The sequence below is a fragment of the Vicugna pacos genome, chromosome 19 (assembly GCF_048564905.1).
Source record: "Vicugna pacos chromosome 19, VicPac4, whole genome shotgun sequence".
In the NCBI taxonomy this organism is placed as follows: Eukaryota; Metazoa; Chordata; class Mammalia; order Artiodactyla; family Camelidae; genus Vicugna; species Vicugna pacos.
This window is the reverse complement of record NC_133005.1, coordinates 27,199,781-27,217,047: the sequence shown is the minus strand read 5'-3', so window position 1 is coordinate 27,217,047 and position 17,267 is coordinate 27,199,781. Positions and strand designations below refer to the sequence as shown.

The following is a 17,267-nucleotide window of genomic DNA, read 5'->3' as shown; positions in this document are numbered from 1 at the left end:
CCCCCAGACTGAGAATAATTGGAGCCCCACATCCCTACATTTAAAGCCATGATGCTGGATAATTCGTATGGGATACACTGAAGGGGCTGTAGTTGAATTTTTTGGCTTGAATTCTCAACCCTTCCCTGTATTCATGCCCTTTGCTATGTAACTGCAGTTTCTCCCACAAGTGGTGGAATGTACTTCCCTGGCCCTTGGCTTTGGACTCATGTCACTTGCTTTGACCAAGCAGATATCTGCAGATGTGGCACAGGGACTTGAACTGTGCTTGTGCAGTGGGCTTTGCCCTCTTATACTTCTGCCACCACTGCCAGAGGCACCTGCCCTGGCTAGGGCACTGATTCCAGGAGTACACTTTGGCCCCATAAGGAGGACACAGGACATGCAGAGTAGAACCAGATGACCTGAAAACTCACGAATGAGAACAAATGCGTGTTACTGTGTGCCACTGAAATGAGATATGCCTGCTTGTTACACAGCCTTATTGTAAGAATAGTTGATAGAGACAGAAATGGGTGCCAAGGGTGGGGTGTATTAGCAGCAAAACCAAAAACATCATTGGCTCTGGGACCAAATGTTGAGCAGTTAGCAAACTGTTATAGGAGGCTTGAAAAAAGGTGACCCATACTAAGCAGAGACAAAAAACACTGGGTAAAACAGTTGATCCACAGTAACTCAAAGAGAACAAATGGATTTGGGCAAGAGAGTTTCCAGGCGAAATGCTGAAAGCAAGAGCTGGCTCTTTTGGGCTGCATTTGATAAGGACTTACAAGAAAGAGAGAAATTCATAAAAGAAATTAGGGGGTGTAGCAGGGAGTGTATAGAGGGAATACAGAGAGCTCAGAACTTGCTAAGTTGGAAGATCAATCAGTCAACTCCAGCCTCTCCAGCCAGTAAATCAGTCTCAAATTAATATACAGCCTGGAGACAAAGATCAAATCAAGGTCATGGCCAGTTAAGGTACAGCATGTAAGCCAGATCAAATCAAGGGTGTGGTTATAACATTTTATTAATACTCTAAAATAATAAGGTACCATTTAGTAGATGCTCTCAGCTGCTCAAAAGGGCTTCCAGAAAGCTTAAGGGCATAGCCCCACAGAAGCCTGATGTACCCAAAGTGATCATGATTGAGTTGAGAGAGACTCAAAAACAATTGTGGGTGTGGTTTTTGGCACATGGAGTTAAGTGGAATCAAATACATAGAAAACCTATAAAGTATCTGAGAGAGGTATGCAGCCAAAACTATGATGCGCTTAGGCTAAAAGGACTGAGACCATTCGGGATGTAAAAAGACATCTGGGTCCCTAACTCTCTTTAGGCAGGAGGCAGGCAAAGAAAGCTGTTTAGCTGCCCAAAGGCATAGTCTCCAATGCTTTCCATAGATATGGCTAAAAAAGCTAATGGAGAAGGAAGGGCCTTCAGAGAGAACTATGGCTTAGGGAATCAACCCCAGGGAGCAGACCTTGGGCCTAATCAAGGGACATTCCCTGTCCCCAAGTATTTGCCCAGAGTTTGCCCAGAAGGACTTCAGAATTGCCATGGGTCAGAAGTCTCTGAATCCCTTTTCCCTCTTTCTGAACAGAAGTGTGAAACCGCAGTCATCCTGCCCCTGTTTTCACCAATGTAGGCTGGGTGTGCAGGGGAGCTGGGGGTGGGAGACTTTTTAAAAAAGATTTTAGGTTGCTTGTTCAAGAGGAGCCACATCCAGATCTGATACAGATCAAGAGATCTTTCCCCCCCTTTTTAAAAAAAGTTTTGTACTTGTTATTTTTTAATTGAAGTGTAGTTGATTTACAATATTATATTAGTCTCAAGTGTACCCTAAACTCTTGATGTTATGATTGGATGAGGCTTTTTGGGGTCTTGGGGTGTATTTTCTGTGAGAGGGACATGAATAAATGTGGCCAAGAGAGTGGACCACAGTAGATTGAATTATTGACCCCGATTCTTTACCCCTTCCTCTTTCCATACCCTTTACCATATAAATACAATTTCTTACACAAAGGTGGGAGGGTACTTCACCATCCCTTGTCTTTGAGCTCAGTCATATGACTTGCTCTAACCAATAGGATTTCAGCAGATATTATGGAAACAGGGGCCTTGAAATGCACCTGTGTAGTCAGGCTTGCTCTCCTATGCTTCTGCAATCACCATGAGAACATGCCCTGCCAAAGCCACTGATACCAGGACCCCCACTTTGGTCCCAGGAGGAGGATGAGAAACACGTGGAGCAGAGCTGTTCCAGCTGACCCACAAACTTGGGAACGAGAAATAAATGTTAATAGTTGTATTACACTGATTTTGTGGTTGTTTGTTGTACAGCACTATTGTAGCAACAGCTGACCAATACAGGGACCCAAACAGTTCTGGGACATGTAGTCCATCACCCATTCTCAGCCCATTCATGAGTGATTGGGGTCAGGGGGAATTGGCGAGGGAGGGTTTATTTGGATAAAATTGCTTAGGTGCTATCTATTCCCCCAGGCCCGCCTCATATTTAGAGAACTTCCCTTGGGCCTGATGATATGGGGAATCTGATCCTTTACCAAGGCTCCTACGGGATCGTAGTGGAGTGCCTGGGGGAGCCTGGCAGGGATGCCCTAGATTTGGAGGCCACAGAATCTGAGCCTCAATATCTGCTTGGAAATTTCTAAAATGGAGAGGCTGGCAGGGTTAGCTGTGACAGCAGGTCTAGAAGGAAGGCTGCAGTAGACCAGCCTTGCAGAGTTCTGCAAGGCACAGCCCTCCTTTTCACATGGGTAAAGTGGGAGCTGAAGGAGATAGTAGGGCTGGAGCTGCTATTAGAGGATTCTGCCCAAGGTGCCTGCCTTGCTAGGTCAGGTCCCCTGGCAAAAAGAGGCTGAATGGGGAGGAGGGGGATCACTGGATGGAGAAGCAGCAGCAATCGCCTAGAGGGGGATTGCCCATGCCAGGAAAGAAGGCACCGTGAGGGCCCTGCGGGATAGTAGAAACCCTAAAAGCACCACCACCTGGGAGAAGAGCTGGCAGGTGGCATCTGTCATACAGGAAGCCCTGATGCCAGGCACCACCTGCACTTGCAACCTTCTGCTCCCAGCTGGAGGAACCAGAAATGGCCACTGGTGAACAAGGAACAGAGAAGATGCTGACCACCACGCCGGCTCCCCAATGTGGGCTCCCCAGCCCAGCCAGGCCCCTAATGCAGGTGCATGAGATCCGAGGTGGATGAAACTGAAATTTTGAAATGAGACCAGACTAGACTCTTAATATCTGAAAATGGGACTGTTCCTTAACGCCTAAAAGTGACTGGAAAAACTCAGGGATCTGCCCAGATATCACCCAGGTTTGGAGAGGCAATGGTGAAACAAAGTGGTTTCTTGCTCTGCTTCCTACAAAGACCAGTTCATTCAGTTAATAAGCTGGTTTCCTGTGTATAGAATATCCATGGGATTCAGGCTCATTTGTTTACATCAAACACCAATGAAGCACTTGAAACATGTGTCTCTTCCTACGGCAATCCAACCCCAAATGCTTCTGATTGTCAGGGGGCTTGGAGTCAAGTCTGAGAACGGGTAATAACAGCTACACCTGTCAGCTCCCACAATGTGCAAGACCCTGTCTGAACGCTCCTCAGGCACAGCCTTATTTCATCTGCCCAAGAGCTCCCTGGGGTCTGGCTTATGCCTCAATTTACATATGAGGAAACTGAGATTCAGGGAGCCAAACTAGCTAGCCAGACTGAGATCAAAGCTCTAAGTCAGAAATTGTGCTATGATTTTCCTTGGTCTTGATGTTCCTGTCTTGCTCTGGGACAAGGGGCCCCCTTTCCTCTGATCATGCCTGGGTTACTGTCAGAGGGCTTAGAACAAGTACCAGGAAGGATAGTTTGTCCCTGATTGTGAAGTACAGAAACCTGCAAACCCATCCCTTTGAGAAGGCTCAATACAGATCTCATCCCCTTCCCTGAAGGTTCCCTCCCACCCTCCCCACAGGTTTGCCCACCTGAACTAGCCCAAATAGGTAAGTAGGATTTCAGTGAGCCCTGCCCACCAGCAGGTGGCTGCTCTGAGCCAGGGTCTGGAGAGTCAGGGGCAACCAAATACCCCACAAGCTCCAGCCCTCTGACCCCCTCACCTCACCCCAGTGGTGACATCTGTCTCTATGACAACCCCTCCCACAACTGAGCTCCAGCTCACCAGTTGGTGGGAAGTTCAACCCAAGGCTTCCTGCTTTTGCTAACCATCCCTCCAATCCCGCTAGCCCACCATGGATGCCTTCCCAGCATTTTCCACCTCTGATCCACCAGGTACCAGGTCCCCTTGCAAAACAAATTTGCAAGCCCCGCCCCCATCTTGGTACTCACTCGGAAGCGTGCGACTATTGCTGAGGCTGCCGGTGCTGGGCGGTGGGGAAAGGGACTGCAGGGAGACACTGTCTTCCTCCTGCGAGCAGCCTGCCTGGATGGCGCGCAGGTAGCTGTGGCTGCGGGAGCGGAAGTAGCTGGGCAGCGGCAAATCTAGAGCCTCCGCCGCAGTTGACTCCGCCTCACTGCAGGCCGACTCGCAGGCCGCCTCATACTGGTCGCTCAGATCTGCCTCCCGTACCTGTCCGGGCAAAAGCAGGCATCAGGGGCCAGCTTTGCCCATTCTGGAGGGACGGGGTGCTTGGTGGTCAGCCCAACTGCAAGGCTGGAGAGCAAGTGGGGCCTCAGCTCAGCCCACCCTCTGGCTCCCATCTCACTCAGGGTACAGGATGGGCAGTTGGAGCCCTTCAGAAATATACAACCCCTCTCATCTCTCTGGGCGTCAACTTTCCCATCTCTACAATGGAGAAACTATTAAACATACTTTCTAGGATATTAACTAGGTTATATTTTGTATGAGATTTTGAGGTTACATCTGAATTCAACCAGAAAGAAGGCTACACTCAATAATGTCTGCCTTGAATGCTGGATGGGGAGATGCTAGATATTTACCATCTAATGGTCCAATTCCTTTGTTTTTACAAAGAAAATGAGGGCCAGTGAGGGGAAGATAGTTGCCAGGTGTACTCAGTGAGGAAGTGGCAGAAGCAATACTCCAAATGGATATTTAAGGAAGATAAATCTAGCCCTGGTGTACAGAATGGATGTTGGATAGTGGGGTCTGGAATGGAGGCAGAAGCCAGAGATGAAGCTGATGCAATAGTCTGGTCAGAGAAGATAAGACTGGAATGAGGGTAGTGGCAGTGAGGATTGATTAGTAATGTCTGCTATAGGCAGTGTGGAGAATGGCAGCATGTGTGTTATTTGCCATCTCACATTTAGTTCAGCCTCATCTGGATGGTTTCTAAGTGTCCCTCTAGAGATAACTGATCAAGATCCTACAAATCTGTAGCCAGTGGTGTGAGTATAGAGGGGTCTCACCATACATACACTTTCCAAGGGTTCTGAAAAGATCTGTCTGACCCATGTCTCAGGCCATGTTGGTAACCGGGGATCACAGGGTATAAGCTGAGGAGTCAGCTGGCCAAAGACCGACACTGGGTGGAAATCCTGGGAGATGCCTGGACTAGAGGGAGAGGCCAAAAATTGACTGAGTACCATGTAGAGGAAAAGATGAAGCTGGACCTAGGGCCAGCTCTGCCCTGGACCTGGCTATGTGACCTCAGGCCAGCACTATCCTCTGGGTCAGTGTTTCCTCACCTAAATGAAATGGAATGCCTGTGTACTCATCTGACACTGCCATCAGGTAAATGACTAGATGGATTATTACCCAATTTGGAGTTTATGTTTGGAAAGGTCTAAATTTGTGCTGTCCAATGTGGCAGCGACTAACCATGTGCAGCTATTTAGGTTTAAATTGATTAAAAATTTTAAAAATTCAGTTCCTTAGTCACACGAGCCATGCTTCACTTGCTCCTGCTACCGTATTGGATAGCGGGGATTATAGAACATTTCCATCATCACAGAAAGTTCTATCAGGCAGCATTGATAAACGGAAATGTAGGTAATGTAGCACACTCAGAATTCACCTGGAGGGGTTATTAAAGGGATAGGTGTTTATCATCCAAAGCTGCAGCCTGAGGTATATTGAGAGGCCCTTGTGGTTGCCAAGGGTGACAAGGTCTTGCCTTTGGTCTGCATGATCATGGCCCCACTCTAGCGCTAGACTGCCAGAGCTTCATCCCTGGGTCCATCGTTTTCTCACAATATGAATGTGGGCAAGTCACTAAACTGCTCTGTGCCTCAGTTTCCCCATCTATAAAATGGGGCCTAATTAGAGACCATATTTCATAGGATTGTGGTCAAGAGTAAATGAGATCATTCATATTACATGTTTCAAATAGTGTCCGGGAAAGTAAGCACCTGATAACCTGTACCTGTTATTACAGGCAGCTCTTTAACATGTGTGCAGGAATTTGTCAATGTTGGTTAAGATGCTCCCAAGCTCTCCGGGAGAGGGCCAGCTGGTCAGTTCTGTTGGTATGTGTATCATTGAGCACACACTGTGTGCAGGGAACTACCCTGGGGGTTTTATATGAACACATCACATCCTTATCATAAGGCTGCTGAAGGAAGGAAGAGGTCACCTGGCCCACTAAGGGCTCCCCAAAGACCCTCTGCAACAATATGCTCAAGAGGAACTAGACATGGAGGCAAGAGGCACGCAAGGCATCCATGGCTGGAATCGGCAGACGTGGGGCCAGTCCTAGCTCTGCCCTAAAGGCTGTGTGGCCTTGGACAAGTCCCTTGCCCACTCCTGGCTACAATGAGGACCTGAGCTCGGGGCACCTTACCTGCCTCTCTTTCTGGCCTTGGGGCTGGGGCCTGGGAGGGAAGAGAGAGCCACTGCTGGCGGCAGGATGGCTGTGCGTGGGAGGGGGTACCCTTAGGACAGCCAGACAGTTCCAGGACTGGCACTGTCTTCACCAACTTTTGCACACTTGAAAAGTCTCTGTATTCACTCCAGAACCCTGACATCCTTAAAGTCTTGTCATAGCCCAAGAAAGGAGAAAAGTCAGGGGATCTGGGGGCTGGGATGTGGAGGCCAATGACCCCGGCCCCTGATCTGTCCAAACGAAACAGTCTGCCCAGGCCTTCCGCAGGCTGTGGGGGAGGAGAGGAGGGAGGGATCTAGAAACTCTCAGGTCTGCTTTCCATCAGCCTTCGGTTATTTCCTGACCCATCTGCAGAACCTGGCCCATTCTTTCCCATTTTTGACAAGAGGAAACAGCACAGAGAAGTGAACCGATAGAGCCAGGGAGTGGGAGGTCAGGGTGCCAGTATGAATCCTGACTCTATCCTCGCTGGAGGTGGCTTTCCTGGTGCTGGCTCTGCTTCCTCCTATGCAGGCCAGCGGCTGGGACCCCTGAGGTGCCAGGCCTGAGTCCCAGCCCTACTCTAGGATTGGAAGACGAGAGAATGGCAAACATACTGACCTGCTGCTCGTGGCCAAACAACTGGGGGATCAGGGAGGCCTGTCCAAAAATCTGCAGGAAAGAGACGGGGAGGGTTACGGGGAGACCAAGGCTGGGGGCTGGGGTGGGGTATTTAGGCTTGGCTGGTAGAGAACTTGGGGCTGGTTGGTGTAACCTCCTCCTCAGGCTGGCTGAGGCCCAGCTGCTGGGAGGTCTTGGCTTCCTCCAGGGATGGGAGGCTCAGTCCTTCTGGGGCTAGGTGTTGCTGAGGATTGTAATCTGCTGTTTGTAAGTCTTTCTCCTGGGCTGGTCCCTGGGACCATGGATATTCTGTCTGCTGCCTCTCACCTGGGCAGGCAGCCACCCCCTGCCCCAGGATCTACAGATTAGGGATAGAGCCCACAGGCTTCTCTTCCCTGGTCAGGGCCTGCACAGTCCAGTGCCTGGTGGGAGAGGGGCTTCTTCTGGTAGGAGCTGAGGCCTCAGAGATATAGCCAGAACTGGACATCTCTGACTTTGGGGCCATATGTGTGGCTCAGGTCACTCAAACTTCTGAAGGTGAGAGTTTGGGGGTTCAGAGAAGCCTGGGCCAGGAGACAGCTGGGGCTGGGGAGGTGTAGTAGGAGAGACCTGCTGGGGTCCCCAGCCTGATTCCATATACCTTTTTGTGTAGCCAAAGGACAAAAGTGTTCCAGGTGCCAGGGCCAGGCAGGGGATGGAGATGGTGCATGTGAGAGAGACAGACAGACCCAGAGAGAAACATGGAGATAAGACACACTGGAGAGAATCAGAGAAAAATGTGAATGAGAGGAGAGAAAAACAGACAGGAAGACTGAGGGATGAGAGAACAGGCAGGATGGGAGACACGGCGAGGGAAGTCGTCCATTCAGTCAACATCTACATGCCCTGTGCCATGTGCTGGGGATGTTGGGGGACAAGACAGCAGGATCCCTGCCTGCAGGGGGCTCCCAGTCTTAAGAGTAGACACACATCAAGTACATAAGCAAACAAATATAATTCCAGAGAGTGATAATTGCTGTCAAGAAAATTAAGCAGGGTAAGGGAACAGGGCCCTGGGGAGCCCCTGAGATGAGCCATAGGGCAGGCCCCTCCAAGCTGACATTTGAGCCAAGACTGGAAACACAGAGAAGAGCCAGCTGTGCAAAGATTTGAGAGACGAATGCTCTCGGGAGAGGGAGGAGCAAACGCTGGGAGCCTGGGGCAGGAATAAGGTGTGTGGAGAGCAAAAGGAGGCCAGTGTGACTGGAGTAAGTCAGAGATCACATCTGAGAGGGAGGCGGGGCCTCACAGGGCTGACTTTCACCAGGTGAGGCAGGAGCCATGGAGGGTTAGGCGCAGGGGTGTGACAGGACCTGACTTATGTCTTTTACAAGCTCCCTCTGGCCTGAGAATAGCCTGGAGGTGGCAGGCCTGGAGGCCAGTACAACTGTTCAGGTGAGACCGTGGGGCCTGGATGGCAGGGGCGGAGGGTCCCCTGGCTGGGGGGGCTCTACCTCTCCCCATGTCTGAGGTCAGTCTCCTTGTGTGAGAATGACAGTGCTGAGGGCAGGGGGCTGGGGAGGGCATGGCCAGGCCAGGAATAGTGGTGAGGTGAGGAGCTGGGATCCAAAAGCCTTCCAGTTCTAAGCAGTCTCTTAACCAGGGCCATGGGGCTGCACACAGGGGGACCTGGGGCCTGTGCCCACCCAGAGAGGAGGCTGGGACTGTACCTGGCTGCCTCCACTGCCTCACTGTGCTACTACTGGCGAGTGTCTGCCTTCTCTGGGCCTCATCTCCCCATTCACACCATGGGGGAGCCCTCAAGCCTTGGCTGGTCCTCCCTTTGCACACGGTAGCACCTGAGGATCCCTGCCCAGCTTTGCCTCCTCCTAGCGGTGTGGCCTCCCCTAGCTGAGCCTCAGTTTCCTCACCTGTGAAATGGTGGTAAGGATGATAAGGCCCCACTGGGGGTGGCTGTGAGGGTTCAAGGACCTGATGGCTGAGAGAAAAGTACAGCACAGTGTGCTTACTGCTTGCTATTAATGGCAGTAAGCTGGCTGGGCCATGGAAGTCCAACTTCCCACTGAATAGGTGAGACATGGAGGTCCAGAGTAGATAAGCAACTTGCCTGAGGTCACACAGCAAAATGACAACAATCACCATCAAGGTAGCTACCCTTTGCTGAGCACATTATGTTTATTATCTCATTGACTCCTCACAACTCTTTGAAATAGGAATGATCACCCTCCTGTGGTAAATCAGGAAACTGAGGCTCAGGGAGGCGGTGATTTTTCCTGTGTTCACATTGTTAGTGACAAGATTGGGACTCAAACCCAGGCCTCCAGCTCCCTCTCCTCAGGGCTCCTGGGCCTACAGCAGTGGTGTGGCCCCTCCCTCAGGGCCTGTAGCTTAGGCCATCAATGTTAGGCCCTGTGACTGCTCTCCAGTCACAGGACAGTCAGTAGGTTAGAGACACACACAAGGCAGCTTCAGAAACAAAGAGCGAACAGAAGCACTGGTAGACATTTGGGGACCATTCAACAGAGGCTGGGCCTGGATGTCTGTCTTCCTGGGTGGGAGTCAGGGCTCTCCCAAGCCCACTGAACAACTGGCTGCCCACCATCCTCACCTGGCTGATGCAGCTGGAGTCGTTGAGGCTGTCGCTGACCGGGTTGTAGTCCTCCTCCCAGCTTGGACACTTGGAGGGCAGCAGCATGTCCACTGAATCTAGGCGGTCCAGACTCCTGGTGGGGGGAGGAGCAGACCGGGCTCAGCCCAACCACTGTTGAGCCTGGGAAACTGAGGCCCTGAGGTGGAAAAGCTGGTGAAGGTCATCCAGTGGTAGAGGGAAAAATGGAAGCCACTGCCAGCCCAGGTCATGTGGGGAGTGGTGAACAAGGAGAGAGTTCCCAGCTTTTGGAGGCTTTGTGAGTCTGGAGAGTGCAGGCAGCCCTCACCTGCCATGTCCACTGCAGCCACGAGGTGGCAGCACAAGCTTGCATTTGATTGTTTCAAACTCAAGGTGGTCCATACCAGATCAATTTTATAGCTCCCTCCTCTGCAGGCCTAGGGCAATTCCAAGGGGTGGACAGAGGAGGTAGATAAAGGCCCACAGCCTTGACTCCGGCCAAAGCTGCCCAAAGGTCATAAGTTTTGATACAATGTCCAGGTGGTCTCCACCAGGCCCCTGAAGATTCACCACTTCTCCCCATGGCCCTGGCTCTTCAATCTTTCTCACATCTACCCCACCCTGGGCCTCCCCCGCCACTGCTCAGGAAATTAGGTCCAAGCAGTCAACAACTCAGGGCCTCGACACAGACGAACTGAACTTGGATTAGAATCTAGCTTCCTCACTGGGTCACCCCAGGCAAGGAGTCACCCCTTAAGTCTCAGTTTCCTCACCTATAAAGTGGGGATGACACTGTGCCTGCCTGGTGGGGCTGTGAGGAGTGATGCAGATTAAAGGGCACTGGGGCAGGCATAGAGCCCAGGGTGCAGCAAGTACAACAGATGGCGCCCGTTACTATTCCAACAGGCAGACCTCATTTTATCGTGCTTCACTTTACTGTGTTCTGCAGATACATTTTTTTAAAACACAAATTGAAGGTTTGTGGTAACCCTGTGTTATCAGATGATGACTAGTATTTTTTAGCAATAAAGCATTTTAACACTAAAGTATTTACTTTCTTAAGACCTAATGCTATTGCACACTTAATTGAACTACAGTGGAAACATACATTTTATATGCACTGGGAGACAAAAGTTCACATGACTCACTTTATTGCAATATCCACTTTATTGCAGTGGTCCCAGGTACGTCTGTACTAGTATTATCAATTCCCTCTCATTCAAGGCCTGTGCCCTGGTCCTGCCCACCTCTCCCACCTCCATGCCCACTGGTCATTCATAGAATTGTCGGATCTCAGGACTAGAAGAGTCTTTTAGAGATCATCCAGCTCGGCTCCCCTTCACTTAAAGATGGGGAAACTGAGGCTCAGAGAGGGTGAGACCTAGGAATGGCCAGCAGTGCTCTGAATTCCCCCCTGGAGGCCATACCCTGCCTTCTGTCCCAGTCACTGAGACTGCCAGCTTCTCCAAGTGCATTGCCCTTCTCTGTTTCAGTGCTAATGTCACCTGCCCTGCTCTCTTCCCTCTGCTGCCGTTCTCCCAGGCTACCTCCTCCAGAAGGCCTTGGCTCCTGCCTCCAGGAGTTGAAGAACTAGAACTAAGCTTGTTTCCTTTAACTCTTTCAGGTCTTTTGTTTGTTTCTGACTTGCTTTTGATTTTCTTCCTCAGTGGATTCTGAACACCCTATACCAAGATTCATCTGTTTCATACTCATTCTTTTCAGTTCAAATCCCCAGGGTGACTTCTGCTTATGAAAGGCTCACTTCTCTCTCTTAACAGGTTAATTGTTGCTTTCTGTATGCACATATTTCATTTGTTCACATTTTCACTAACTCTTTCAAGTTTTAAAGCAACAATGGTGCTCTATTGGTGAAATTCCAGGCAAGGTGATGGGCCAGGTGAAGGCTCGCTATCTCCCTTTGACTTCTAGATTCCCCCTCATCCCCAGTCTTGGAGTGCAACTCAGGGATCAATTACAGGGGCACTGACAGAGGGGGCCCTGGCCTTCCCTAAACAGTGCTGGCACAAGGGGTAGGCTCACTAAGGGCAGGATTCTCTTAACCTGAAGAAGAGGGTCCCCTGGGGGCAGTTCCCCTGTGGGACTGGAAATCAGCTGGGGATGTGGCTCCTATGGGCAGGGTGTACCCGGGCCAGTCACTCTAGAGAGTCTCCCCTTATGGTCTACCAAAGGGCTAATGGACTTAACTGTGGGGGACTTATGGGGTGGTTCAGCAAACGGCGGGGCTCTCTGGAGTCAACTCATCAAACTGCAAGGGCCAACCTAAGGACGAAGATCTCAGGAAGGGGGCTAACCTGAAGGCAGGTTCACCTCGTGGGCCTGGATCATTGTGGGCGCGGGTTCACCTGGGTCTGAGGCTAGAAGGCAGGATTCATCTGTGGGACTGGGCTCTCGGCCCCCAGAAGAGGAGGAAGGCGAGGTCCCTAGGGGCGGGGCATACCTGTGAAGGGTTCACCTAGAGGCCAAGGGCTGCCTATGCGCAGGATTGTGTGTGTGGAAAGAGGCTTTCCCAGGGGAGAGCTCACACGCGGGCAGGGTCCCAGTGGGGCAGAGCGAGCCTGGGGGAGTGGCTCATTTTAAGGGAGCAGTCCATTTAGGGAGCAGAACTCACAAGTGGCCTGGGCTTCTGGTCCGGGGCTCCCAGGAGGCAGGACTCACTTTCGAGCAGAGACCTCCTGGGGCGGGACTTGGATTTCCGAGAGGCTCTTCTAGGGGCGGGGCTTCCGGGGCAGGGCCGGCCTGTGGGCGGGACTCAAGGGGGCGGGACTGTGCGCTTACCTGCGGGGGTTGCTTTGCTCTCCCAGCGACTGCTGCGTGGCTCTCAGGTAGCTCTGGCGCCGCGCCGCTGTCTTCGGGGAGGGCTTGGGGCTGCCACCGGACTCGTCGCTGTCCTCGTCGCCCATGGCCTTGATGTAGCTGCCGCTGCGCATGCGCCGGCACGGGATGGGACCTTCCGCCGCGGCGTCCGCTTCGCGCGGGGACAGCAACGCGGTGCTCCACTCGCCGCCGCCGCCGGGCACCTGGTGATGTGTGGACAGACCTCAGCGTGGGTGGCGAGGGGTCAGCGCACACCCCCAGCGCGCAGCTGGCCGCCCAGTCCCCGGCTCATCACCAGGGGAATGAGCTGAGGACTAGGCATCCCCATTTCCAGAATCTTGAAGTTCCCTCGCTCCCCACCTCGGAGAATTCGGCTTTGACCTCGGTGCTGAGTAGTGCCATTGAAGGCACCCAGCAGCAGGCCAGAGCCCGAGCTGGGAAGGATACCTGGGTTCCAGAGCTGGCTCTGCCACAGTTTCACTATGTGTCCTTAAGCAAGTCCTTGCCCTTCTCCGACCTCAGATTTCCCCATGGATCTCAGGCTGGGTGTGCCCCAGCAAAACTGCCCAGGTGGTCTGATCACAACCGTACTTCCACTGCAGCTACCCTTCTGAGCATCCACTGTGTTCCCATCACTTCCCCTGCTCTCTCAGTGGATGGCTTATGATCCCACTGCACAGGTGAGAACAGCAGGCCTGAGAGAGGCCCCCAGACCCAGCACCAAGACCCTGGCCCTAGGATGGCAAGGGAGGAGGAGTCAGGGGACCCTACCACATCCGTGTAGGGGGGAGGTCTTTGGGGCCAATCAACATTCCTCCTTCTGTAGGTGGGTACAGAGAGTAGAGGCGCTTTCCAAACTCAGGCAGCCAAGTGGTGAGCAGTAAAAAGGGCTCAATTTTCCCATCTGAACCCCAGGGGTCCCATCTAAGGAAAGGGGCTGTGATAAGGGTAAATGAGGTCACAGCTGTGAGGGCAGCCCTGGTTTCCATTGGTTACAGTGGCAGAAACCAACTGAGGGGACCTCCCCTGCCCTTCTGAGGCCAGGCTCTGCCAGCTGCTGCAAGCAGCACACACAGGCTACACCCTCGTTCCCCTGATACCCAGTGACATGTACACACAATTGATTTTCACCTCATGATAAAAGAGTACACACATCTCAGCACGCATATGTACTTAAACCCGAGCAGAGTGAACACGTGGTTCCATGTACACACACCTCAGAGAACAAGCGTATCTTTCCCACACACACCCCTCTCCCCAAGGACACACACCAGAAGCCACTTCATCATACGTGTGCCCTTCAATGGATGAGCAACGTGAACACAGAGCATACACACCTTCTCTGGTACACACTAGCCACCACTGCACCGTGGACACAGCTCAACATGTCATCGCCTCTCCATATCCCCATCTCAACCTATACAGAGTGCACACTCTCACTGGGTCTATATGTCACCATGGACGCTCAGGCACACACATTTCTCAGCACAGCCTTTCTTTACCATGCCCACAAATGCACACTCCCCAAACCACCACACCTGCACAGAGACCACGATCTTCTCAGTACTCTCATTGCCACTGGCTGATTTCTGGCTGAGGGAGGGTCCCTGTCTGGGATTCCCAGGGCAAGGGCCCCCGCCTGCAGCCTTCTCATTAACAACTTCCTCCCCAGCTGACTGCCCAGCCAGTCGCCAGGGCCTGCACATTCCACCCCAAGCCATTTGCTAGTCCATCCTTCCTACCTGCTCCGTCCCATGGGAAGGTGGCTTTGTATATCCCTGCTCAACACCTGTTGCCTCCCCAGTCCCCGCCCACCTACCTCCTGTCAAGAAAGCAGGCAGCACAACCCCAGGGCCTGCAGGGCCACCATTTCATGATGTTTCTAAAGTGTTTTCACATGATCAAACCATATCATTTGAAAAGGAGCTAGGTCACATGCCTCCCTCTCTGATGTTTCTAAACTAAGAGAGTAGAGTGAGAGCTGCAAAGGCCTTCAATATATAAAATACTGCCTAGATTTCATTTTCTTCCTGTTGAAAAAAAAATAACCTTTCTCCTCATAGTCTCACTGTCTTTGGAATTTTATATAGAATGACAAGAACTCAGGGCTCTGTCAGACTTTGATGTTCATCCAGTTCAAAATGCATCTAATGTGTTCCCAAAGGCTGGCCAGGTCTGTGCTGGCACACGTCCCCAGGAGGAGGTGCTCAATACCTACTGAAGCAGCCCAGTCCATCTGCACATGAACTGAAATCTACTTCCTGTAACATTCTTCACCCACAGCTTGGGCTCCGCCCCTCCAGGAGTCACCCGTCCTGCCCTTGAGAGACCCAGGGGTTATGTAGCAGCAGAGATGTCTCTGAGCCTACTGCCACTTCCCAGGAATGTGGCTTTGGTGCCTCAATAAACATTAATGTTTGAAAAAAAAAAACTAGTCCCCCAAATTGGGTTGAGGCATCTGGGCTCCTGCAGCCCCCTGTGCTCAGCTCCATCACATTCTGCTCACACTGCCTGGATTGTCTGTTCATGTGTCTTTTTCTCCCAGCATCCTGATAATTGGGGCTATGGCTTATTTATCTCTCACTCTGTTCATTTAAGTGTCCATCTGTTCATCTACCCCCTCTCCTCTCATGTTTCTTGAGCACTTCCTCTATGCCAGACCCTGTCTTGGGTCCTGGGGACACAGAGATGCATATGATTCCTGTCCTCAAGAAGCCCCCAGTCTGGTGGCTATCAGGCAGGAGCCTGGCAATCAGAATGCCATGTATTGGTCCTAGTAGGAGAGAGATGGCACAGCTTCCCAGATTTTTCTTTCAAAGGGCAAGGACATGTTTTAGTCCCTATTCGGGGACTGCTCTCAGAAGGGTCTCAGGGCTGGTCTCAGAAGGGTCCCAATCAATATCTGCTGAGTGCATGACCAGTGGAAGGAATCCTTTCATTAGCAAGATACCACCAGCTACCTATTTTACAGCTGAGCAAACAGAGGCCTGAGTGAAACAACTTTCCAAGTCCATCTGTGGTACAGCTGGGTCTCAAAACTGTCACCTTACCCACAACCCCTCACTCTACCCTGACTCTGACCGGGACCCACCTGCAGATAATGGTAGGCTAAACCTTGGTGGCAGGATTTGGATTTCAGCAGACTCTTATCCAAGGTGGCTGAGGTCTTCTGGCAGACCTCGTGGGCGTGGCTGAGGGTCAGAGTGGACCAGGAGCCCCGCTTGACATAGTTGGTGTCGGTGCCCACCCCAAGGCTGGGGCAGGTGGCCGGGGGTGCGGGCGGTGGTGGCGGGGCAGTCAACTCAGTGGTGGTGTTCTTGGCGGCTTTCAGCATGTGCCCACTGATGGTGTTGTAGGCGTGCATGAAGTAGCGTGGCTGGGTGCGTTCCGCCTGGCGGCCTAGCGTCATCAGTCCAGAGGCTGGACCACTGCTGCGGAAGGTGCCACCCTCACCATCCAAGTTGTCATCGGAGCTCCACCAGCCTGAGATGTTGGAGCGGCTACGCCGTTTGGGCTCCCCAGCCTTGGCCCGTTCCTTGCTCTTGGCCCTCCGGCCCTTGCCGTCCTCCATGCCGCCTTTCTTGCCGCCATTGCCACCAATCTTGCCTGCTGTGCCCTCCAGTGAGGGCGCCTTGGTGAAGAAGAGCCGCTGGACTGAGTGGACCAGGTGGCGGATGCGGCCAGGACTCTCACCACGGGCCTTGGCCTCCCCCCGGGGAAACTGGAGTGTGCTGAAGCCGTCGCGGTGGATGGGCAGCTGCTTTTCAAACTGGTCCAGTAGGTTGGCAGGCAGCCTATTGATCTTGGTGGCTTGGGCATGGCTGGGGAAGGGGCTCTCCTCTGGCACCTCGAAGTGGGAGTTGTAGTGGATGCGGGGGAAGGTGCTGCTCGGTGGTGGCAGCTGGTTGTTGAGTGGGAAGAGACCATCCCCTGGCAGAGCATTCTGCCCAGGGAAGCGAGCCTCGCGGGCAAAGGCCTCCGTGGGCGATAGCAGGTAGGGGTTGCGGTCAGGCCCTGTGAACAGGGGCTCGTGTGGTGGGTCCAGGCTGTCGGAGAGGTGGCGGGGGCGACTGTCACCTAGGCCTTTCATGATCCCGGCCCTTGGGGCAGGGGCCGTTGCCCTAGCGGGGTGCCCGGGTCGCCTCTCCCGGGCAGCAGCTAACCTGGGGAGAAAAGACAGAGAGGGGTCAGCTGGATGCAAAGGGGTAGGATGCCAGGAAGGTCAGCCAAACCCCCTCAGATCTCAAGGTTGGGAAGACTCCCAAAGACTCCTGGTTTGCGCTTAACATTGTGGGGCCAAGGTCATGAGTACAAATGGAGGCCCACATATCATATGGATAAAAAAAAGCTACATCTCAGGTACTCAAACTGTTAAACAAAATAGGTTCTACTCTCCTACCTTGACAGATATATTTGTACAGTAACC

At 52.4% G+C, this 17,267-nt stretch overlaps 1 protein-coding gene across 3 annotated transcripts in view; it reads right to left on the bottom strand.

Moving 5' to 3' along the window:
- DLGAP4 (DLG associated protein 4) overlaps window positions 1-16,999 on the bottom strand; it is a 79,124-nt gene extending 62,125 nt beyond the window's left edge. The window contains exons 1-5 of one of the 3 annotated variants that reach the window (XM_006202578.3): window positions 15,933-16,999; window positions 12,803-13,044; window positions 10,007-10,121; window positions 7,399-7,449; window positions 4,343-4,583 (exon numbers count right to left, since the gene is read on the bottom strand). In XM_006202578.3, the coding sequence (XP_006202640.2) occupies window positions 4,343-4,583; window positions 7,399-7,449; window positions 10,007-10,121; window positions 12,803-13,044; window positions 15,933-16,931 (1,648 nt within the window). In that variant the 5' untranslated portion in view covers window positions 16,932-16,999. Of the gene's footprint in view, window positions 1-4,342; window positions 4,584-7,398; window positions 7,450-10,006; window positions 10,122-12,635; window positions 12,689-12,802; window positions 13,045-15,932 lie in introns of those variants that run through there. The other 2 variants (XM_072944165.1, XM_072944166.1) reach the window with 2 other exon arrangements.
- Between the last annotated feature and the right edge of the window lie 268 nt (window positions 17,000-17,267).